We start from the raw sequence: 24,336 nt of genomic DNA, 5'->3' as shown, positions 1-24,336 counted from the left end.
GTCAGATAAGAGCCAGAGGCTATTCATAGCTTGACAGCTTGGCTCTGCTTGGTTCCCCCCCTGAAGATAAGTGACCTTGTTGCACCGCACCAGTGCCTTTACTCCTTCCTGATTTTAAGTGAAGAAAAATAGCTCGAATGTACTTTTGTACGCCTCGGTCTCAGGGAAGATGGCTGTGCAGCAAAATACTTCAAAGCATATGGATGTGTCTAAAGGTGATGCTGTGTGTTTCAGAAGAATTTAGATCACAGGAGCTCAGCCGGAGCCTGGTGCTCACCGCTGTGACGTACAGTGTTACCACTCCTGTCTAAAGACCTGCAGTAAATCAGTTTCAGCGAGGTGAATTATTAACCGAGGCCGTCACATTCCTCCTGCTGAATCAGCCCTTCTCTCGATCCCACCGAGACCTCGCTTTCATGTTCTTTTTCTTCTTCCGAACACTCCGCCATCCACTCAAGTGCTTGTCAATCAGCAGCCGTATGATTGGAAGTCACAGGCAAACTCCACTGCAGTTTTCTCCAGCTCTGTCCTTGTATGAAGAAAAAAAAAAAGTTGCAGAATACGGCGCAGATAAGGAGACCGTCGAGTGGGCCGGCCCGGCGTTGCCCAGACAAGACTGTTGTGAAAGTGTTGGGCTTATATTGAAGGAATGCAGTGGCAGGTCTCGACCTGAACTTCCGCATTGAGCAGGAAGACGTTAAACAGTCAAGAGAGACAGATGCAATCCACATCAACACACCCTGATCTGCCTGTATGAGACTGTTTTTCTGGTGTTGAGCTTTATTAGGGAATAAATACGCTGAGGTGGAACTGATGTCCACGAAGCTTGAAACTAACTGGTGAAACAAGGATTAACACATTTGAAAAGGTGAGTTACACCTCTGCTAAAGTAGATGTTGTACCTTCAGTTAACGGTGAACACCCGTCGCTGCTTTCCTCTGAGCTTTGACTGTGAGTCTTTGTTGTTTTTATCAATCAAATCAAATCATTTTTCTCCTCCAGCAGGAAGGATAATACAGATAAAGTTCACTATACAGACTGAAAAATTGTAGCCAGACAAATTTGGTAAATTTAAAACCTCCTCCTCGATAGAGACTTTTAAAAGTTGTCAAATTATAACAGTACAAAGCGTCTATTGTCACCCAGGATGTTTTTGTACTCGTGAGATAAGGCTTAATTAGCTTTCTGTCCAGCGATGAGGCCGTTCATTAGGCTCTTCTAATATAATGAATAGGGTGTTCATATGTGCTCTTTCCAACTGGGTGGACCCGACTCTAATTTCACACTGCTGTATGACTCAATGACCGCATGAAACTGATCCGCTTGGCCTCGTGTTTTAAAGCTAATAGTGCTGTCGCCGATGACAGGAACATTTTGTACATTTTGGGCTTTTTTTGAGATGAGTTGAAGCTGTGTATCAGTGCGAGCGTCTGCTGGAGTAAAGAACTTTTAGCTGACAGTTTTTATGCTTTTCACTGCCGTTGAGCAATATTACAGTGAGTTTAGACAGACTGTCCGATGACTCACGCGCAGAGGGAATTTTATGTAGGAAAAAAAAAAAAAAAGATTGAATGATTTTGTAAATATAACCTTAGTGGAAATTAATGTCCATGTTTGATTTCTCCTAAAAGCCCAGACTCCCTTCAGCACACATAGATACGATCTCGTGTCCGTTATGATTCTTGTTTTTTTTTTCTTTCTTTCTGCTGCCAACCCCCTAATTTTCCTCCTTTACTGCAGAGCATGTCCACTTCTGTAAACACGTCAGCCAAAGTAAAGACATTTGAGCCGAGTAAGAGAGGGAGTTTCTGTACATCACGGTAAACATGCCGTGCTTTGATACGGACACTTAGCGTTGTTGTCTGGTTTCCATTTTCTCGGCCAAAACTTATTTATTAAATAAGATTTGAGATTATTTAGGAATGTCGAAGTCGCTTGCATGCTATATTTTTTGGACTTGTTATTTCTTTGTGTGGTGTGTTTGCGTTGTGGAGGTTTGATACGGCGCCAGATTCCATGCTCGAGTGTTTCCAGTAATATTCAGAAATGCTGATGAATCGCATATTTTCAGAGCGGTTTCTGGAAAGAAAGAAGAAATGGTGCAAAGAAACAGCGACGTACTTTTATGATTGTCGTCCTTCAGGCTGCAGCATCGTCCACAACATGAAGCATCACAAATACAAACTTTGTTTTACAGTAAATGCAGATATTGACTGGGAAATGAAATTATCCCATTACTCTCTCCATCTCACTTTACACTTCCATCTACACTTGTCATCAGTTTGTCCGAATAAAATTGAAAACTCAGCTCACTTCCCAGCACTTTATGCTTCAGCAAGGCTTTTGTCAGATAGCGTTAGTCACGCCAACGTTTTCTCTTCCAACTAACTTCTCCAATATTGCTGATAAAAACCTTTTGCATGATTTCACAACAGATCCACATCATCTCTGATATCTTCAGCCATTCTTTTATTCACGGTCTTTGTTTTTAAAGTTAGGAAAGAAGCTTTTCCACTTTCGTGCTGAAGGTTAGATAAGATTGATACCACTCAAAATATGAAGCCAGGAGACAGTTAGCTTAGCTTAGCTTAGCGTACCATCAAGACTGAAAACAGGAGGAAACAGCTAGCCTTGCTCCGTCCAAAGATAAAAAATAAATCTACCAACAGCTCTAAAGCTAACTAATTAACACTGACAATTATATCTTGTTTGTTTAATTCTTTAGGCTGATTCATATTTGAACAGAGCCAGGCTAATCTTTATTCTAAGCTAAGTTAATAACCTATTGGACCTAGCTTCACATTCTACAGACAGATATGAAAGTGGTATCAATCTTCTTGTAAGGCTCTCAGCAGCAAAGCGAATACACTTATTTCTAAGTGGAACAACTAGCCTCTACCGTTGACACCTTTTCTGTGGTTCTCCCTCCTTTGTGTTTTGTTTGCAATGTCACACCTACAAATGAAAAAAAAGTGTAACAGGGCTACTTTCTTAAGGTTAATGTTGACGTGTGAAGTGAGACACGGATACAATCGTGCATTTATGTGCGGAAGAAGTGATTATAAACATAAAGCATAAATGTGTTTTGCCTCCATCAGCAGACGCCTGTTTGTTTTCGAGATCTGAGTGTTTCTACACTCGCCCTCTCTGACTTCTCTTTACTGTGGGAGAGCTCTTATGCATTTGGCCTCTAAAAACAGCTGACCTTACTGACGCTGATATTTTCCTTGTGTGACTTTAAAAATGCACATTGGAAGTGGCATCAGACGCTCACAGTGTTTGCGTGTTCTGTGTGAGCAAAGCGCTGACTTAGACCAAAACTGTGGTCGTTGCAGTGAGATCTGTTGCATTGCGGTTGTCGTAACACAAAATAAAATGTGAAACCACTGGAAAAAGACGGAAATGAAAATAATTAAGTTGTTTTAAATAATGATTTTTTTATTTTTAATTCTGCAATCACTTAAATTGATGTTTTGTTTAGCCTTTATGCAGAATAACACGTGCAAGTTGTGACCCTAAAAATGTGGCACTATGTGATTGAAAGGAAACAGCTTTAAGGGTGCAGGTGGCTGCTCATGTCACCATTTCCAACTCGATTTCAACATCGCAAGTGGCAGGAAGCTCACCCTGTACCACTTCCTCCTGGGAGTAAACCATTCTTGTAACAAGGGGTGGAGAAGTGGGGCCACACAGTTAGAAAGACCCACACAAACACACGTCGCCTGGAACATATTGTCTGACACTCAAAGAAGTTCAGTTATTCTGGAAAATACTAAATGTGTGCAACGGTGTCAAAACCAGAGAGGTTTTACAAGTTTGTATCTGTAATCTGCAAGAAACCATTTATGGTCTCGGATACGGTTTGTCTTCGTCAAGCTTCCAACCACACAAGCACGCGCCATCTGTTAGATGTTGGAACAATATTGATCCATTTCACATTCAAATGAGAAACATCATGTCACAGCACTGTCTGAACTCTTGCCTGGAACACAATCAATCACTCTTTTCTCCTCCGCAGTGCGACTCAGGGGTTTGCCTCCACTCTCTTGCTTTGCTTTTGATTAAAACTCTGCTAATGTTTTCTTTCTTTTTCTTTTCTTTTTTTTTTTTCTTGTTGGCTCTAAAAGTTTAATGAACAGATTCCATACTGTGGTGAGTGAAAACAGCAGCGAGTTACACTTTGTTAGTGATAATATTTTCATATCTAATGAACCGTAACGGCAGAAAAAAAAAAAGTGAAGACTTATGTAAACATTACACTGAGGGAGAGAAAATGTAATTGATTGAGTTAAACTAATAAGATTCAGAATTGGTGGATTTTGTTCAGTGGCAAACAGGACACTAACAGAGAGGCCAAGATAAAACAAAGTGTGGTCTGAGACGTGCAGTAATCAAAGTCCATTTATTATTAACTTCAACCACACCAAACCTTCACCTAACCCCAGCTATTCCTTATTCAAATATAATGAATGTCGTCTTACAGCTGAACATAACCACATTTGATCTTTATGCAACAACCTAAGCTCCAAGTTTTGCAGACCAGTCATGCTTCTGTGCTACAAAATTAGTAAAGCCACACTAAGATATCTGTAGGTTAACCAGCTCATACAAATATAGACAAGCTCAGTAGATCGTTTTTAAATCAGCAATTATAATGTCCTGAATGAACAAAAAGCAGTTTGTTTTAATCATGTTTAGTTCTAAGCTTTATACAAAGTATTTCAATGTATTGTACAACAACAAAAACTGCGTTTGCCTTTGCATGCAGCCCAGAATCACTGCAGGTCGTGAAACAGTCATGAAATTAAATCTACTAGTTTCATGTACAGGGAGACGAATTGTCCATTTTTTTTTTCATCTCGCTCAGCACAAAAACAACACCAGTGGAAAGTCAATAAGGATCCTTTTTCGCGGTGGACGCACAAATTAAACGCATCCACTTTTACTATGTCAGAGCTAGTGACGTAGTATTAAATATAGAGATAGACCACTGATGGTGGGCAGCAGGGGAGGGGGAGGGGACCATCAACCACGAGCTTGATGTTCGACGCCGTGTGTCCCAAAGTGTTCGTGACGGTCTTCTACTTGCCTAAATGTAACTTTTGCTTTATAGCCTAACGCTGTCCCGAAAAAGAAGTTGTGCCGAGCGACGCGAAAGAAATGGACACATGGTGTCCCTTGTGTGACTATAGGCCAGTGACTCTCATTAACACCCACAGAGCCACGGGCAGAAAGCCAGCCTTTAGTGTTTAACCAGGCTGGTTGTTCAGCAGCTACAGCAGCCACACTTAATGTTGAATTGTCCCTAATCAGAGTATTGTACCCTCACCGGCTCAGTCGCTGTTGGGTTTACTGGACCATTAACATGCAATTGGAGGTGCACCAGCAGTCATGTTACATTTCTGGAATTAGTGAAGTTAGTGAAGTTAAAACCCCATCAAAGCACCACTGTGACTGAATGAACTGCCACTGACCCGTCCCACCGCTGGTCATGTTCCACTGTGAGAAAACAGGGACTCTGTTTTGACTGCACATTCTAGCCCATCATAACATTTGCTCTGAGGAAATGTGGATTCAAATAATAACACAGTGACAGACGGCATACTGTACATAATTACAGATGTCAAGTGAATCTTCGGGAGCACTTGTCGCAGAATATTTCGCTACTTTTAGACTGAAATAATTGGGGTTAAAGGAGCAGAGAATTAAGTCGCTCTCCCTCTGCGTATGTTGGTATCTGAGCTTCTCCGTTCTTTGTTGACATAGCCTTTTAGTGCGTGTTATCGCATCTTAGTGCATGTTAGTGCATGTTATCGTGCCCTGCTGGTTAGCTCACGGCCGAGCGCTCTGCACGGCTCTCAAACAGTGGTCACGGCTGATAACGGCGTCCCGATCGGCAGCTGTTTTCACGACAGCATAGCACCAGCCCTCTGATTCCCCCCCCCCCCCCCCGTTGTTTGCACTGTTAGCGCTGTTAGCTATGTGCCGCGCGCTCAGGCGCCGCCATGTTGAGAGCTGTTGAGAGGCAATGGCAAAACGCCCCCATTATCGGATCTTGCACCTTTAAACTATATCGCTCTGAAGCAGTCAAGTGTATGAGTTTTGATCAGCAATTTATAGCTACGCCCAGCATACAAGCATGCATATTTTATTACTGCCGATGGTTTCTCTCTTTTTTTTTCCGACTCAGCATGTTTCAGGGATCAATTTTCGTGGTCGTGCAGCATTCTGAATTAGTTTTTTAGCACACGGTAACTGAAATAGATTGGTATTGTCATTCACACTGATTAAAAGAAACGTTGTTTATTGTAATCACGTACTGTGAGGGGCTGATTTCAACAGTTAAGAGTCTTTAATGACATTGTAGGGCTGATTGCAGTGGTGACTTGGAGGGCAGAGAGGCCAGTTTACTTCTGAATCCGATAGAAAATACCAAAATCAAATCAAATCTCACTCTTCAGTTCAACATGTGCAACAAGACAGGACACGTTCTGGCGAAACATGACTGCCTGGAAGTTATGCATACATACTTTTCTTCCTTTCATACTGGGTGGAGACGATAACATAGCCTCAGGGCACAAATTACAGCAGCACACATTCTCAAAGTGAAGCAGCAATGATGTGTCTCACCGGCTGTGCAACATGCGTGTGTATCTACGAACGTGTCATTTCACCAAGCGGATAAGAGTCACCTCTTCATTCCACACATTCCTTCACTGTCGTTCAAATGACAGCCAAGTCCAACCAATGGAAAGGTTTTGCTTCCTTGCAGCACCAATCAAAAACACCGATGCACACGGTGTCCCAACAGTTTTTGTCACATGGTGGAAAAGTAAACATGTGGGATTTTTTTTTGTGTCTGACACTTTTGTTGTTGCTTTTAAACAGATGGACGACATCGACGCCATGTTCAGTGAAATGCTGGGGGAGATGGACCTCCTCACTCAGGTGAACTAAGACGGTTATGGTCATAAGAACTATGGTCATACAGTTTTATTCTAGCACTTCTTCTCCACATCTTCAGGATTTAGTTTAGCACTAATTGTTATATAAGTATTATACCTTATTGCCATTTATTTTTGGGAGGGAAATACATATCTAATACCAGTCTTAATAATATGATATAAAAGCTAAATTGCTACGGTTTTAATTTAAAGGTTTTTTTTAATTAGTAGTAGTATTGTTATTATAATTATTTTCCAATAAATTATGTATTCTGTATCAGTTGCTCAGAGAAGTTTGCAAGAATGAACTTATAAATATATTTTCTGAAATAAAAGCATGCAAAAAACAACAACAACAAAACTACAGAAACAGTAAAAAAAAACGTATTTAAATAAGTAAAAGGTTAGTAAATAATAAAGAGTGGATGGATTTACGTGCTTAGAGTTGCATTGTGCAACAACAATGGTTTCACGTTGTTTCATAAGAAATTATTTGCAATAAGCAGGTGTTTTTTTTTTTTTTACAATAGGTAATTGTATTATTTACACTCCAACAATTCCAATTTGAACAGTACCATAGGACCTTTTTGTGTCACAGTAAAATCCAAGTAAAAGCTTTCTTGCAACACATACTGAACACGACACATTTCCCCCAGACTGCCCGCGCTTCATTCTCCCACATTATACCTTAAATAGACTTTTTTTTTACTCTCGAGACAGACGACAAAGTCCCTAAAACCCACCATCGATCACCGAGACACTCTAGACTGGCAAGCACAACAGACACAGCGGGGGGCGAAACACTCTTTGTGGTCAACTAACAACCATCAATTACAACAGTTTTTTGGAGAAGGAGGTCAAATGGCATGACCCAGTTAGAGATTACACATTTTTGTGTTGGTGAAAACCCCTGCTGATGACTTTGATGTGTTTTTTTTTAACCCACCAGTCATTTTAAATCACTTCCATTTGGCCAGACGGGCTGAATGAAACACATAGAAGCTCTGTTAGGTGTAATACCTAAAAACAGATGTAACATTAGTCGTGTAAACACCAAACTTTTTTTTTACATGATGTTTGGGGATAGTTTATGTTTCAGAATGTGTTGTGGATTAACTCGCTCTTATAAACACACCGCCTTGTTCATTCTTCCCTGCAGAGTCTCGGACAGGAAACGGTACCTCCTGCGTCTCTCCCCAGCGCCAACGAGGACGTCAACCTGTCCATCGGCTTCACCGACCTCAACGGTGACTTCGCGTTTTGTCCGTCAAGCGTGTAGCAATAGCGCAAAGAGCTGGGTGTTGAGAGTTTTTCACAACAGCCCAGTGTGCAAACGCAGGATGTCCATTGCATTATTCCATCAGTTATCTAAAAAATGATCAGTGACGCAAAGAGGGAGAAAAAAAACAGCCTTGCTGTGTGTCTGCAGTTTATCTGGCTACTGTTCAAGAGGTGATTTAAGACAAAGACTGAGGTCTCTGTTTGTGCTGTTTACTCAGTGTTTGCCTTTGGCTCGTATGGGCTGTAATACAAGCAGGTTAATGATAAAGCAAGGTTGCAGCATCTGTTGGCATTAGCACTCTAATTTAACTCTTCCTTTCACAGTTGTTGTTTTTTTTTTAGTAGTACAGTGTGCCATCAAGTCGGCTTGTCACATCAGCTCTTCACCACACATTACTCTAAGCTACAAGGACAAACCTTCAGAAATCTGAGCTGAACGACGGTCAATCACAAAATAAACCATTTTTCTCTGCCGTGCTTTGAGCTAAATGCTAACGTCAGCATGCTAATATGCCCACAATGACAATCATAACACGCTAATGTTTAGCGAGTACTGTTTGCCATGTTTACCATTTAGCAAAGTACAGTACAAAGTACAGCTGAAGTTGTTGGAAATGTCATTCGTTTTGCAGCCATTGTGGTCGTAAACCGAAGTATTTGATTAATAACATTTTAACCTGCTTACGCTGATCACCAAAGTCATTTTGATTCATCTTGAGGGGGAAATGAAAAGCCTCCAAATTTCCTAACAACCCATCCAATAGTTTAAAACTTTCACACTGATATGATGGCAAATTTTAACCTCAGGGTGGCGCTATAGAGGGAAAGTCAGGGGGAACACCAAAATCGGTAGGATGCATCTTCTGGGGACCACGAATGTTGGTACAAAATGTCATGACAATCATTCAGTTGTCACTGAGACATTTCAGTGTAGATCGTTACAACCCTCATAAGTTTATACATTGTAAATAATGGCTTAATAATTGTTTATTTATCGTTTACTAATGACCTGCCCTACAGCACCACCAGCCTTTATTCCTAAAGGAAGACTAGAGGAGATGAACGAGGAATAAAATGAAAGAAATGCTTTAATTTATTTTATCTGCAAGGGCCATGTATACTATTAAACATACATGTTACCATTTGATGCATTGCACCGGATCATTTAGTTGTTATTATGAAACTAAGAGAGGAACTTGTAAAAAAAATGAAATGAAAAAGTTCATTTCAAAAAAGGAACTAAAGCATCTTCTATGTGACGTTTTAAAAAAAGTTTTCAAATATGGATCTTTTATATTTCATAGACTTACTGTACTTGGGTCAGTTATTAGCGAATAAACTGATTTTCCTCTAACACCAGAGTCCCTCAATGAACTCGAGGACACCGATCTGGACGCGCTCATGGCCGATTTGATGGCTGATCTCAACGCGACGGAAGAGAAACTTGCAGCACAAATAGAAGATCTGAAGGTGCCGTCACCGCCCTCGCCAGACCTGCCGCCACCGCCTAAGGGCCTGAGCATCCGCCCGGCCTCCTCCATCCCTTACCCAACATCACCAGCGAGCAGCACCAGCAGCAATGCTAGCGCCCGGGCCTCCTGCGCCGCCTCCCTTTTACCACCTCCGCCCCCTCAGGCTGCAAAGCCTACAAAGGTGAGTCATTGTAAGAATGATTGTAAGATGAGAGCAGCATCTCTGCAAATATATGTTAATCTCTCTGCTACACTGGGAACTGGTCCAAAATTAAAGAAGTGAAAGCTTTAACCAAGGCTTGTCAGAGTGATAGAGAGAGTTTATTTTGGTTTCCAGGAAAAAGCCACAATGCTTGATGACAGATTGTGAAGAAAAAACATTTCATTTCTTTGCTTCGTTAGGCTCTTAAAATGTAAGATCCGACGACAGAGACAAGAAGCAGAAAGAGGCAATGATAATGTCACAGTCTAGATTACCACGAGAAAGCACTTCCTGAGCCGTGCGTGACAAGACAGCATTGCAACAAAAGCATCGCTAGTTCCCAGCGTATGAATTTCCTGTTTTGTCTTTGTGGAACTGGGAAGAGTGGTATTGCTCTTATAACAGTTGGACGGTGAGATCATGGCGAAGTTGTTCCTGGACGGACGCATCTGTTACAGTTACAGAGACTTGTGAGTCTGTCTGGAACAGATCAAACACATACAGACATGAGGCAGGAAAGAGTAACAGGTAGGAGTGGGGGGGGGGGTTATTACTTTAGCAAGGCTTGTTACCTCATCCTTCTGAGGTAAAAACACCAGCTGTGCTGAGGCAGAGAACGTGTCATTGTTATATAGAGGCGTACGAGTTCATTAAAACTGCAGAGTGGGCAGGATTTTAATGTAAAAACACGTTGAGTTATAAGGCAGAGTAAAGGGTATCCCTGATAATTGAGATTTAGTAGATTAGATCTAATGGCCCAAATGAAATTCTTCAATGCACGCTTCACATATGAGAGGTTATGGAATTAAAATTAAACACTGCAGCTCCTGAGCAGCACTTTAAAACGCTGCATCCACAGAAATGAACTCAGCAGTCACATCTTTTCCCCTCGTTTACCTTTAGCTCCATGCTCTTCACAAGCAACAGCTAAACATTTTCGGGGGATTAACTTATTTGCTTTTTTTTCGAGAGAGAGAGTTAGATGAGAACATTGATGCCACTATCATACAGTAAATATGAAGCTACAGCCAGTAGTCGATTAGCTTAGCTCAGCTTGGAAACAGGGAAACAGCTCTGTCCAAATGTAACACAAATCTGACGAGCAGCACCTCTAAAACTCACGAATAAACTTACTTTATGTTTGTTTAATCTGTACAAAAAAACTCTAAGCGTAACAATGACAAGTTGTGTTTCACAGGTGGTTGTCTATCTGGGAGCAGTGACCTCTTCTCTGCTTGTTTGTTTTTGCATAGATTAAACAAATGAGATTGCTGAACGTTAGAGGTGCTAGTAGACATATTTAGTTTATTTTGGAAAGAGCCACGCTAGCTGTTCAGTCTCTATGATAAGCTAGCCAGCTGCTGGCTGTAGGTCCATTATATACACATAATACACATCTCATCTTCATTTAATCCTCTCATCTAACTCTAAGCAAAACAAAATAAGCGTATCGCCCCCAAAATATCAAACTAGTTCTATTGCTGTTTACAGTTTGCTGAGACCAAAGATGATTTCTTTGTGCTGATTTTCCAAAGTGTACCAGCTTTAACACAATGACATCACGGTGGTATATGTCCCACTCACACCAGATTATAACTAATGTTGGACGAACATCTATTCTGCACTGAAACATAACATTACATTCTTTTGTCCATAGGAGGAAATCGAGGCGCAGATGAAAGCCGACAAAATCAAGCTCGCTCTTGAGAAGCTCAAGGAAGCTAAAGTGAAAAAGGTAAGAGGACCAAACACCGAGGAGTCCTCCTCTGATCTGACATCCACTGGATGTAAGTAAACTTTAAAGACGCGGTGAATTACGGCTACATGGACATCACTGTAAAAGACGTGATGTTCAAAGATAGTACGGCTCTTTCTCTTCCTTTGGAGGAGCCATCAATCACAGTAATGGATGACTTACCTTTCATCCAGCCAACGTCCTGCAGGACAGCTTCCTCTCTTTGGAGGGTTATGTGGACACTTTCTCATCTTCAAAGCAGTCAACAAAAGCAAAGACATGTGGTTTTGCATGCAAAGCTTGGCAGCAGGATGTGCAATTTTTACGCAGAACCAAACGTAGGTTTCGTGCCAATTGCATAAAGTTTTATAATAGATAATAGACTGATGATATTTCTACACTTCTACGTGTGTCTTGGCTGAGAAGTGTTATACTTTACATGGTTGTGACCGCATCAATGGTCTTTGAAGTTGTAAATTGTAAATTCTGAGAAAAATCTAAAGGAAACCAGCAGAAAACAGCTCTTCCACATTGCCATGTGCGTGTGTGTATAAATGTGTGTGTGTGTGTGTGTGTGTGTGTGTGTGTGTGTGTGTGTGTGTGTGTGTGTGTGTGTGTGTGTGTGTGTGTGTGAATGCTGAGGAAAAACAGACCACTGGCCACTTCCACAGGAACATCTGTCCCCGAGCAAGGTGCACTCTCAGTGGTTTCAGCGCAACCGTCTGTGGGCAGACGCCCTCGAGTTTCATGCTTTCGAAACGGATCATGTATTTTAAAGATACCCGCCTCGCATGAGGAAGAACAGTATAAGAGGAAAAATAATTTGATATCCAGTGACATTTCATTCAACCGCATGCCAAACCCATATTGTTTTCCAAAGGTCGGGACCGAGGAACGTGTGATCTAACGCTCTGAATCCTCTCGTGATAACATCTCTGAGTCCCACATTTTTTTATGACACGAGCTCAGCGACCGGCTGACCTTGGTTCGTTCTGTGAGACTCCTCGGCTTCCCAAAGCTGGATTTGTTTCAGATGAGAGGAAGTGCGAAGCCACATGAGCCTGTGAAGAAAGCGCTGCGCCGCTCCAGAGCAAAATTAATCTTGGCCAACTTGGGGGGAAGTGGAGGTGCTAAGACTGCAAAAAGGAGATGAATACAATGGGGAGGAAATTACTAAAAAAAAAAGCTAAAGAGGGTGAACAGAATAGAGAGACAGAAGTGCTGATGCTCCAACTCTACTAGTAGAACTAACATTAGGAAACAGAAACAACCATTTACTGTACATGGCCTGTAATTAAACGGGGTGCTTGAATGTCACACTTTAGAGACACCTGCCGCTGTCCACGACATGTTTTCATGAGAAAAAAATCTCTTTAGAACCAAAAACACTGACATTTTTCTTGCTGAGAATTAGATGAATAGATAGATATTACTTTCATATCTGTCCATTATATGTGAAGCTACAGCCAGAAGACTTTCAGGATCAGGGAGATCACACAGGAGCCGGAGGAATCTTCACCTGGTGTATGTTTTACTTGCAGGGTACATGACACTTAAAAGCAGTTTAGGCTCCAAACTATTTAAAGAAAGGAAATAAACATGCATCTTTTTTAAAAGAATGTCAAAGTTAAGCTAAGCCAATGACAATTCGAATAACAATTATATGCAAAAAACAACAACAAAAAACTACTTTCAACTCTTCCCTCACTCTCTTAACGTGGAGATCATAGTTGTTTAGGGAGCTTAAACAAGAATGGGTATTTCTTAAAACAATGAAACCCCCTCTACTTAACTCAAAATGGTACAGTCTGAGCTCCACCACTATAAAGCCTATCGGAAGCTCTCATTTCCTGTTTAGCAGTTAGACCCATCACCAACAGGTGACATGGATGGGTGCTCATGCAACAAACATTTGCTTGTTGGAAGTTGAAATTAAATAACTGAATTTGAATTGAATCTGTTAATAAAATGAATGTGGTTGTTACTTCACTAACAATGTAAATGACGTCAGTTTGCCTTCTGAGATATATCATTTATTTATAATAAAGTCGTACGTGTTTTCGGACAGTTGGTGGTGAAGGTGCTGATGAACGATGGCAGCGCCAAGACTCTGATGGTGGACGAGAGGCAGACAGTGAGGGAGGTTCTGGACAACATGTTCGAGAAGACTCACTGTGACTGCAACGTGGACTGGAGCCTGTGTGAGACCAACCCTGAGCTGCAACTCGGTGAGTGACTGCGATATAGCATCCGGTTTACTGTAGGTTACTGTACACAGACTGCGTTTGTATTAAATCAATCCAATCTCACCTGTGTAACATCTTGACAACAGTTCAAAGTGTTTTATAGATGACCAAGAAGCTCATAATACAATACATATAGCAGTAAAACACTTTGGAGGTAAATGATAAAGCCAATAATAGTAAAATATGAATAAAATTACAACGATATAAGACAATACATACATACATAGAAATATATGTACAGTATAATAATTAACTCTAATTGAAAACCCAGGCTCCATGATTCTTGGGGCAAGTCTTAGATAGTTTAATTGTGTAGCTAGTTTCTCTCTCTTAGCTGTACAACTTAAAACTCATATTTCAGTTCATCCTGGTTGAGCTGTAAGTCTGTTTTGTGACATCCAGACACCGGTGTCTAAACTAACATCAATAGGTGTTGTGTTATCGGAGGACACAGCCGCATAGAGCTGCTCGCGGTCAGCACAGAAATGTATTTAAAAGTGTTGTAAAATGGGAGGGACTGATGGTAAATGAAGCCCGGACTCACAGGCTGCTTTTATTGTGTCGATACTGCTCCATGGTGGTTCAGTCTGTGGTCCTTTTATGAGAGATTGGCTGCGTTAAACACCTTATGACAGGTCCGGTATCTTCAGGGGGAAATTAAAAATCCTTTGACACACAGTTTGTGCGGCAGTTTGGAATAAATCAAAGAACTAGGTTGCTAGAATAAGCAACTAATACTGAGTCAACAGAGAAAAAGAAGAAAGAGAAAATAGTACTGGTGATGCTGCTTTGTTGACAAGTGCTTTCTGTTGAATTTAGTGCAGAAACATCACAGCATAGGAGCGAGCTTTGGCAGCAAATATATCATCGGACGAGAAAAACACAGCAGTTGCTTTTATAGATAGACTTTGACAATAAATGCCTTTAATGTGTTTTTATATGAATTGTCAACTAAACACACACAACGTGCCCGGAGGAGGGATATTTCATTCAGGTCCAGATGATGAACTGTATTTTTATTGGCGCGATGGAAGCCATACTGCAGCGAGCTCACAATGAAACATTGATCTTACTCCCATCCATCTCTCCCTCCCCCCCCTCCTCCCCTCTTTCCTATATTCTCTCTATCCCTCCCTCTCTTACACAGACACATTCAGTGTAGACAGGTGGGTTTAATTTGCTGTATCGGACACTGTCAGTCATCCTCTCTGTCATACGGAAATAGAAGCCTCATGATCTCAATCCTCCGTCTGAGCCGTCTGTGCTATATTTACTTCAGCCGCCTCATCAGCGTCTGTTTTCTTGGTTTTATAACATTTTGCTACGGAGATCGTTCCTATTTTCTAAAGAACCAATCAAATCATGAACGGAGAGTCATTTGACGCCCGTTTTAACGAGGCACAGGCGGTAGAGTCGTTAACCTCTGTGAGCGATAAACTGTAAGTCAATATTGTTTTGCTTCTTATTATTATTATATTCAAGTCATTTTATATGCAGCTAGCTAAGCTGTGAAACTCTAAATTAAAGGATAAGCCTGGGTTTATTATTCCATACGCTCAACAAATTCCATTACGAGTCCCGACCCTCTCTGTCCTACTGAAGACATAAGTCTTTAAAAATGAATCATAAATATATAGGTTTGTTCTAAAAAAAACAAACTGGACACGGTAGTTTGTAGCTACTAGCGAGTTTGTTACTCAAACAGGAGCAATTGTTGGGGACTATTTTCAGCATGTTTGTGTTTTCAGCAGCATATTGGTGTATATGTGGTTAACACACAATAAACCGAAGTGCCCATCTTCATTGTAATGAAGGCACCTGTCACTCAGTGCATTCATTCATTCATTCATGTGTTTTTAATAGCTTCTGGACCAGAATAGAGGTCTTTGGCACACATGAATAAGATGTTTTGGATACGCAGACGACAGTTATTAGTCGGATCGGATAATTGTTGCTTTTGGTCTTTTCAATGGACTTTTTTTCCTCGATAAGAAAGAATATAGAATCTCAGCAGACGTATCCTTTGACTGTTTGTTTGTCACAGAAAACATTTCCAGTCATCTTTGTTTGTAATTGTAGCTCAGAAACAACTTCTTCCAGTAACTCTAAAAGCACAAACTTCAAGCTGACTTCTTTTGCATAGGGCTGAGGCTGTAATGCTGCATGTCCCACTGGGCCCTTAAACACCTGATAGGTGCCTTTAACGTCAACAACAAGTACCATCAATACTGTAGATAAACCCGAAAAGATGAACTGACTCTTTTACTTTCTGGAAATTTTAAAAGATGAGATAAACTGCCACCCCACAATAAATGAGGAAATGCGTGTTTCCCTTTGGTCAACACAGTTTATTTTTAACCGAACGGTAGCTCGTGTTTAAATTAGCTGTCTGACGCATTGATTTATTTACAGCATGTCGCCAATGCAAAGCTTCAGCTCACTTGACTTGCAATCACGGGGGAGCGCAGGACTTCGCGTCGTCTCTGACTATCCACAGCGTCGGCGTTCTGACATCTGAGTGGGTTTGTGTGTTTGAAATGCCTCTGAACCTCCCCAGAGCGTGTCGCTTTCTAACAGCAGTCGCAGACCTTTAATCGTTGCCAACAGAAAGCCACGGCAAGTCGTGCCAAATAAACACCCACAAAGCTCAACAAGCAACACCATCTTCCAACAAATCCTCACCCATGTGCTCGCCATGCACACTATCCGGACGCACCATGTGGTTTATGCAGTTCAAAGGGATTTTGACTCTGAATAGCTCACTCTAGCAGCGAAGTCACACCATCTGTTTAATGATTGTAATAGTCAAACTATAGACTGGAACCCTGGCAGCAATTTATTTAATGCCTACCTCTGCCTCGGCTGCTAACCTGTAATTGGGGACCACGGCTAAACTACAGTCAAATGCCCGGTGCATTCTGGAGATCTATAGCTCAGAGTGTGTGGGTGGGCAGTGAGGAGGAGGAGGAGGAGGAGGAGGAGAGGGCCCTTAATGTGTTTTCAAGTTTTAGTGCCATTTAAAGTCCCTCCAGCAAAATGGGGAGGCTTGTGTTTTATTGAGCCCTTCCTTAATTCATCCCATTTTGAAACAGACAATTGTACAGCTGTGAAATTGACTTTGAACCAGCTGATTTAAAGATTTCATGACAGAGCGAACTACTGTACATATGGGGAAACATTTGTTTTGAAACGTTGTATGGTAGAAAGCTAAAGAACAGAGAGGATGTGGAGAACACTCTGTGAGATTAAAGGCTGTTGCAGATTCTGCTTTTCTTCGGTGTGTGAGAGTGAACTGGCTTTGGAAGATTAGAAATGTCTCCAGAGTATCAGCATTGGTCTTTGAATGTGCTGAGAAACTATTTTTTATGGCTGTGTTTACTGCAGGGGTGGGAAGTCAGGAAGTATAATTATTAAAGTAAATGATGCATCACAAGCACCCAGATCTATATATATATATATATATATATATATATATATATATATATATATATATATATATATATACTAAAATGCAGCAGAAAGTGTGCGACTCTGTGCTATTACTCCAAAAAAGACGTTTGGCTCATAGTACACATAAGAGGCCCCCTTTCCTACCTACAGCACCAGCTGTATTATGCATTTAAGAAATGAACAAAGAGATAGCAGACCTACAGATTCAGGTATGAGGGGAAAAAGAAACGGCAAAATCCCCTTCTTTATCCCTTTGGCCTGTGCTGTTAGGCCCATTCTGTAACTTATCCGTGACTTGTTATGGAGTAGTTTTACATTTTGATACATTGCGCCATCAAAAATAAGACTCATGGATTATAGATTGCACTTATTTTTACCAGTTTGTCTCATTTTTTTTCCCTGCAAATCAAAACACATCCCATCAGAGTAATTTGAAAGATGCTATAATCACATAAAAACACACACATAATGACTCTAGCTTGATCATCTGAATGATACCAATTTGACAGCCAAGTTTCCCTTTCTTTTGACAGAACGGGCGTTTGAAGACCACGAGAACCTGGTGGAGCCTCTCTTAGCGTGGACGAGGGACAGCGAGAACCAAGTCCTCTTTCAGGAGCGGGGGGAGAAATACGAGGTTTTCAAAAACCCACAGGTTGGTCCGCTCACTTGTCTGCACCTCTTCAATACCCCTCTAAGCGTAGGCTGAGTGATGTGCGTGTGATATCTCAAAAGTCCCAACACTGGCTAGTTCAAGGATCCTTGGCCTTGGTTTGTGCAAATCCATCTCCATGTTGTTTCAGCTCAGAGCCATCTGGCTGTTTTCACCGTCGAAAAGTTGTCTGAATTATGAGACATCTTTCCTCCATGCAGGATGACCTCTTACATTTATGTCCTCACTGTAATATATCAGAGAATACGGCCTCAGGCAAAAGACAGTGATATCTTGGCATGTTTGTTGATATAATGGGACCCTTTATAAACCCGGCGTATTTAATGGATTCGGTCTGTTGGCAGAGACAAATAGTCGTAGTTGGAAAACTGGTGAGATATTCTCCTTTTTAAGTACTCCATCATGTCTTCCACATCCCCCAACAAAAGCCTGATCTGCTCCATGCAGCATGTCCCTATCAATATACAGTTTCAACTTTTGACAAGAGCTACCAAAATAGAATTCCCCTCTGGGCTTTCTCTCACCACAATGAAAACACAGACTATGATATCAAGTCAAACTAGCCCAGTCACACAGGGACAAAGTGGGTTCTTTCTGCCTGATGATATCTTTTTCTGTTTTGTTCTGATATTTAATACGTTTAAACTTCATTTCATTTTTCTAGAAAAAAAAAAAGAAAAGTTGAAGATGTAGTTTTATTTTTGACCAGACAGAAAAAAAACACTTCTGAAGTTGCATTTAGATAAATATTATTAAGAAAAATCTGGATAATGATCCATATTTGAGGAATAAACAAGTGTAGCTTTGAGCTAAATGCTAATGTCTACATGCATATTTTAGCATGTACAAAATGACAACATTTGCAGGTTCACTATCTAGCTTGCCGTGTTAGCATGCTAACATTAGCTACTTAGGGCTTAACATGAGGTACAGTGGAGAGTATTGCTGGTCATAAACCAAAGGATTGGACAAACTAATGTCTAAAATGTTCAAACTTTCATGGCAATCCATCTCATTGCTGCTGAGACATTTTACTAGAAACCTCTGGTGGCGCAAGAGAAAAGGTCACGAGATTTATTGATGCACTTTGTGTTTTATTCCTGCAGAACTTTTATCTATGGAAGAAGGATAAGAAAGCTCTGAAAGACATAAAAGACAAAGACAAGGAGTTATTAATACAGGTAAACAAACTCGAGCACACAAACCAGAAGTGAAATATTTTTAAGGTGACACTTCCTCCTTGCAGTGACCCCTTTCATCCCTCTTCACCTCTGCAGGAGAACTTCTGCGGGACGTCCATTATCGTGCCGGATCTCGAGGGGGTGATGCACCTCAAAGAAGACGGCAAGAAGTCCTGGAAGCCGCGACTCTTCCAGCTGAGGGCCTCGGGAATTTATTACGTGCCCAAAGGGAAAACCAAGGTCAGGGGGGTGAATAAAGGGGGACACCGTTTTGTGACCAGACCATAAACACACAACAGCTAACGCTCTAATCCAGGATACTTTCAGCTGGGCTCAAGCAAGTGGTGAAAGATTAAAGCCCAGCAGATACAGAGACATTTTTGAAATGTCAGCTGAAACTTTAGGAATCACATGGTTGATTTTGTAAAATGTGTCACTGGGACTACACAGTCCTAATGTGTAGTCTCTCTGCTTTATCAACCACGTGCATCTTTCATGCATCGCTGAATAGAGCTAAAACAGTTTTTAATCCATGCTGGATACACATTCACTTACTTATATCTTAGATCTCGTGGGAGTCTTCCCCAAACGCACCATTCATACAGGACGTTATATCCTTACTGTTGCACTTGTAGTGTAGATTATCAATTCGATTAAATGTAATTACAATACGGATTCATTTGTAATATAATCCCTTTATTTCTCTTTCAGTCGTCCCGGGACCTCGTCTGTTTTGTCCAGTTTGACAACCTGAACGTCTACTACGGCAAAGACTATAAGAACAAATACAAAGCCCCAACCGACTTCTGCTTTTTTCTGAAGGTAGGTTTGCTTTAAACGTGTTGTTTTTTCGATCTACTTAGCCTCAAAGCCACACACCCTTTCACTGCGAATTTATAAACAGAGAAGCTGCAACTTCCCCTAACTGAAGAAAACATTTACAGTAAGACAGTAGAGTGCCTTGTCATTGTCGCTGTTTTATGCCCCTTTTTTTGTCGCGTAGTGCAAAAGGTGTCGATGCAGAGTTGATTATTGCAATGGTGGTTCCTGAGTGCATGGTCAGTCACACAGCTGCTTATTTAACTGGAACTGTGAAATGCAATAAATACTTTTAAATTGAAGAAGTGAAAGGAGACAGTTTTACCAAATTAAGCTGAAAATGGTGAGAAAAAGACGACTTTTTAAGCAGTTCCTATTATTTCTTTAAATGACTGTAAAAGCCCCATGTGTTTAAGAGAGTACTATCAAACCGAGAATATTCATAATGATGGGAGGTACCTATAGAACTAATTTAAGACCAAAAAAAAATGCTGACTGGCATGAAAAAAGCAAGAATAAGATGAGTTGGTGGTGCGTCTTAAAGGGATGTGAAAGCCCTCTTTCTTTCTTTTCCCCTATCTTCTCTGTGAAATACTAGAATCAGCAGATACCGCTAGACCACTGTATAGTTGTTGAGGATCAAAGCAAAAAGAGCTTAGAGAGGCAAAGACACTGAATTAGCTCCCAGTGAAAGACGGAGTCCTCAAGGTTTGAGCTGAAGGTGCTGATGGCCAAGGGCAAAGGACCTGTCGAGGCTCGCCAGGTTTCACATGGCCGCTTGTCTTTGTCGTTTAGGAATCGCACAGCAAAACGTATTAAAAGCTTCCTCGGTCGTGTTCGACGGTGATGAAGATGATACAATAATAACAGAAGCTGTTTTTTCGGCTGCCAAAGTCTTCAATTAGGGTGTGTTTTGACAGATGTGGTGTTTACGGGCTGCCAAGAATCGCTGCAATTCAAGGACGAGAACAAAACAATTTAGCTTCAACATTTAGCTGTTTTATATTCAGAGGAGCTGCCTGAAGTGATCTCTAATACCAAACCCATTATGTAGAACTGATATCATGACATTTTGTGGGAAGTCAAAATCCTCTTCAAGGGAAAACAGTTAACTCTAAAATGAATGTGAAACCCATACAATGCGCACTTTAAAGCAAATATTTGGTGTACACTTACAGGCTTAAATCCAATGGTTAAGACTATTGGAGCAACAAACATCTCATATTTGCTCAATTAAACTGGATTTCAGGATGTACTCAATGGCACACACATTCTAACTTTGTTCATGTTCAGAAATGCTGACTGGACTATTCCAAACAGGAATTGAAAATATAGCACCTATTTAACTGGAGTAGCCTGTTACCACTCTGATTGTAGACTCGCTCTGCCCCCTTGTGGTACCCTTAAAGAGGAACTCTGCTGATTTTGCAGGTTTTAAAAATGTTGAAAGATACATATATCTATATATCTGGTTCTGCAGTATTGATTTTGATCCTTTATCTGGGAGAGTGGTATAGAAATGCAATGCTGAGTCATTCAATCAATGAGTTGGTTAAGTCTCTCAGAGTTGAGGAATGCTGTCTTTCAGTAAATGTACCAATGAAATACAGCAGTGTTCAGACAACAGCTAGAAAGAAGGCTGTTAGTGTAATTAAATATAACTATAATCTGTAACAGTATGTCATTTCTCTCAAAAATCAAGTAATAAAAGCCTGTTGACAGGAATCTTAAAGATACTTTTAACATAGTATGTTCTTTACTAACCGTTCTGGATTTGTTTCTACAGCATCCTCAGATCCAAAAAGAGTCTCAGTACATCAAGTACCTCTGCTGCGATGATGCTTGGGCCATGAACCTTTGGGTAACAGGAATACGGATTGCAAAGGTAAATTTAACCACCTCTGCATTAAATGATACTGTAGGCAAAAAAAAAAAAAAGAAATCTCCATTTGAACAGAACTCATGCTCTCATGTTTCTTGCACTTCCAGTACGGTGCGTCGCTGTATGAAAACTATAAAACCGCAGAGAAGAAGGCTGCGGTCAGCTCTGTGTGGACGAACCGAAGCACTCCATCGAGCTCCAATCCATCAACGCCCTCACCCACCATCAGAGGTACCACGACACACAAGCTGCCCTCACTGATGCGAAACGTCCCAGATGTAGTGATATTAGTTCCAACCTCATGGTGTTTATTTTCCTTTGCCAGCCAAATCACCAAGCCAGGCCAATGGTCATGCTCTGGAGCCCCAACCAGGACCTGTTTCTACGGTACAAAACTCTTCTTAAGGGGATCATGATCAATTTATCTGTTGATTATTGTTTTGTTTATAAAATGTTAGATGGTAACAAATGGCCAAATCCCAAGGTGATGCTTTTGGATTTTTGTCCAAACATCAGGCCAAAATTACTTTTTTTTTAAAAAGTAACTTTAGAACAAATTACATTTTGATAATCAACTAATTGTTTCAGTCACAGGGTATATGCAGGGGGCACTACCTCAGTCAAGGATGCCAATATGTTATTACCAGGGTCTAAGAAAGTTCAGTCAATATTTGTGAACATGAGCTACTCTCTCAAAGCCAAACACCAGAGAAGTCTCAAACTTGTGATGTCAAGTCTAAAGTCTGGAGCTGCTCCATAGACAATGAATGGAAGACTGATATTGTGGACCAACAGAATGTTGTCAGAAAAAGTTACAGTATAGAACGTCATAAAAAAGGCATAGTATAGTATGTCGAAAAAAGTAATGTAAAAAGTCATAGTATAGTAGACATAAAAAAGTCATCGTATGATATGCCATAAAAAGGTACATGTTGAGTCATTATATATTCTGTCTTCTCAGGACTTGGGACATGTCCTACCTCCACCTCCACCATTGCCAGACATCCTTCCCCCACCACCTCCACCACCTCCTTTGGCTGCCAAGAGTTCTTCAAAACCTGCCATCCCTCAGCGACACCTGCCAACCAACTTCCCTCCGCCTCCCCCTGCAATGGACAACCTCCCTCCTCCACCACCCCCACCCAACGACGATGCCCCGCCAGACTTCCTTCCACCCCCTCCTCCGGCTGCTGGCTTTGGTTCACTGTTTCCTCCTCCGCCACCGTTGAACTCCTTACCACTACCGCCGCCCCCAGCGAGTTTCAGGGGTGTGGACCAGTCTCTGCCTCCTCCACCACCAGATCCAGGGTTTTTACCTCCGCCTCCACCTCAGCAAATGTTCACAGGGGCTGGAGCGCCACCTCCTCCGCCTCCACCTGCTGCTGCCCCAAAACCAGCGCTACGGCCTTCTGGCTCGGTGAAGAAGATGCCTCCGGTTCCGCCAAAGAGAACTACACCTTCTCTGGGTGGAGGTGGAGGTGGAGACTTTATGTCAGAACTGGCGCTGGCCATGAACAAGAAGCGTGGTGGTCATTAGCCTGAGTATAAAAATAGCTTGAATCTGCCACTCTTTACATCCATAACAATACTGAACATCTCCAAAATGAAGCCAGTGGAGATCAATACAGATTTCATCTCTTCCAGAGAACAGATGGCCATCCATCCATTTTTATGGATACCTTATCCAAGACATAATCTTGCATGAATTAAGTGAACGTGTAATTATTCTCAAGACCTAACGGTTTATTTTGTACAATGTTTGTAACGTTGCTGAAGAGAAAACATGAAAAGTATAATGCAGTTATTGTGGTTCAAAGAGACATTTTCATAGAATTGTACATATTGACATGTTTGCATGGAAGGCTGTAAATACTATAAACAAAATTCCCATATACAGAGTACACGATGAGTTTCCAAATGACTAACAAGATAAATAAAACCTGGCATAAGAAATGTATAAATTTGTTGGGTTTTCTTGTCATTGAGTACAACCTGCTGAAATCTGACAAGTAAAAGTTCTGGTGTGTGCATAAAGTATATGAATAGTATGTGAACCTAGGTCTTACAAAAAACAAACAGGACACCCTCTGCTGTAGCATCTTTGAATTTATTTAGGTGTCAATATGGCATTAAAAAATGTTAATTCCTCTGTTGCACTCTTTTTATTTTGTTGGTCACTGATTCCACATCTGGTGGGTAATCTTAGTAGAAGAGAACATTTAACAGCCGTGACTTTGACATTTTGTACCACTTTTTTTCCACCAGCATGAAAAAGTTTACTAAAATATAACAAAGGCTCAGGTATGCTGTAATCCTCTTCACTTGAGTGTCTCTGCTCTATCAGAGGATCTCTCAGGAGGAACAGCTGACATTTAACCGCTTAGCCCAAAAGGGTGGTCTTGAGGCATAACCCGCCTCCTCTGCAGTCTCTTGTGTAACGAAGGGAAATGA

General features: G+C 41.1%; 1 protein-coding gene across 1 annotated transcript; it reads left to right on the top strand.

Moving 5' to 3' along the window:
* Positions 1-565: 565 nt before the first annotated feature.
* On the top strand, positions 566-24,034 carry apbb1ip (amyloid beta (A4) precursor protein-binding, family B, member 1 interacting protein). The gene is made up of 14 exons (XM_068710168.1): positions 566-868; positions 6,889-6,948; positions 8,104-8,191; positions 9,586-9,878; positions 11,557-11,634; positions 13,703-13,862; positions 17,864-17,985; positions 19,110-19,184; positions 19,281-19,424; positions 19,896-20,006; positions 21,790-21,888; positions 21,993-22,116; positions 22,211-22,272; positions 22,847-24,034. The coding sequence occupies exons 2-14, from the start codon at positions 6,889-6,891 to the stop codon at positions 23,420-23,422; spliced, it is 1,992 nt and encodes a 663-aa protein (XP_068566269.1). The 5' UTR covers positions 566-868; the 3' UTR covers positions 23,423-24,034.
* Positions 24,035-24,336: the final 302 nt, after the last annotated feature.

The sequence above is a fragment of the Cebidichthys violaceus genome, unplaced genomic scaffold, assembly GCF_023349555.1.
Source record: "Cebidichthys violaceus isolate CVI_PGR_0920_01 unplaced genomic scaffold, fCebVio1.0.p SCAF_15, whole genome shotgun sequence".
NCBI lineage: Eukaryota > Metazoa > Chordata > Actinopteri > Perciformes > Stichaeidae > Cebidichthys > Cebidichthys violaceus.
Note: the sequence above shows the minus strand (reverse complement) of the source record. Positions and strands in the feature narration are given on the sequence as shown.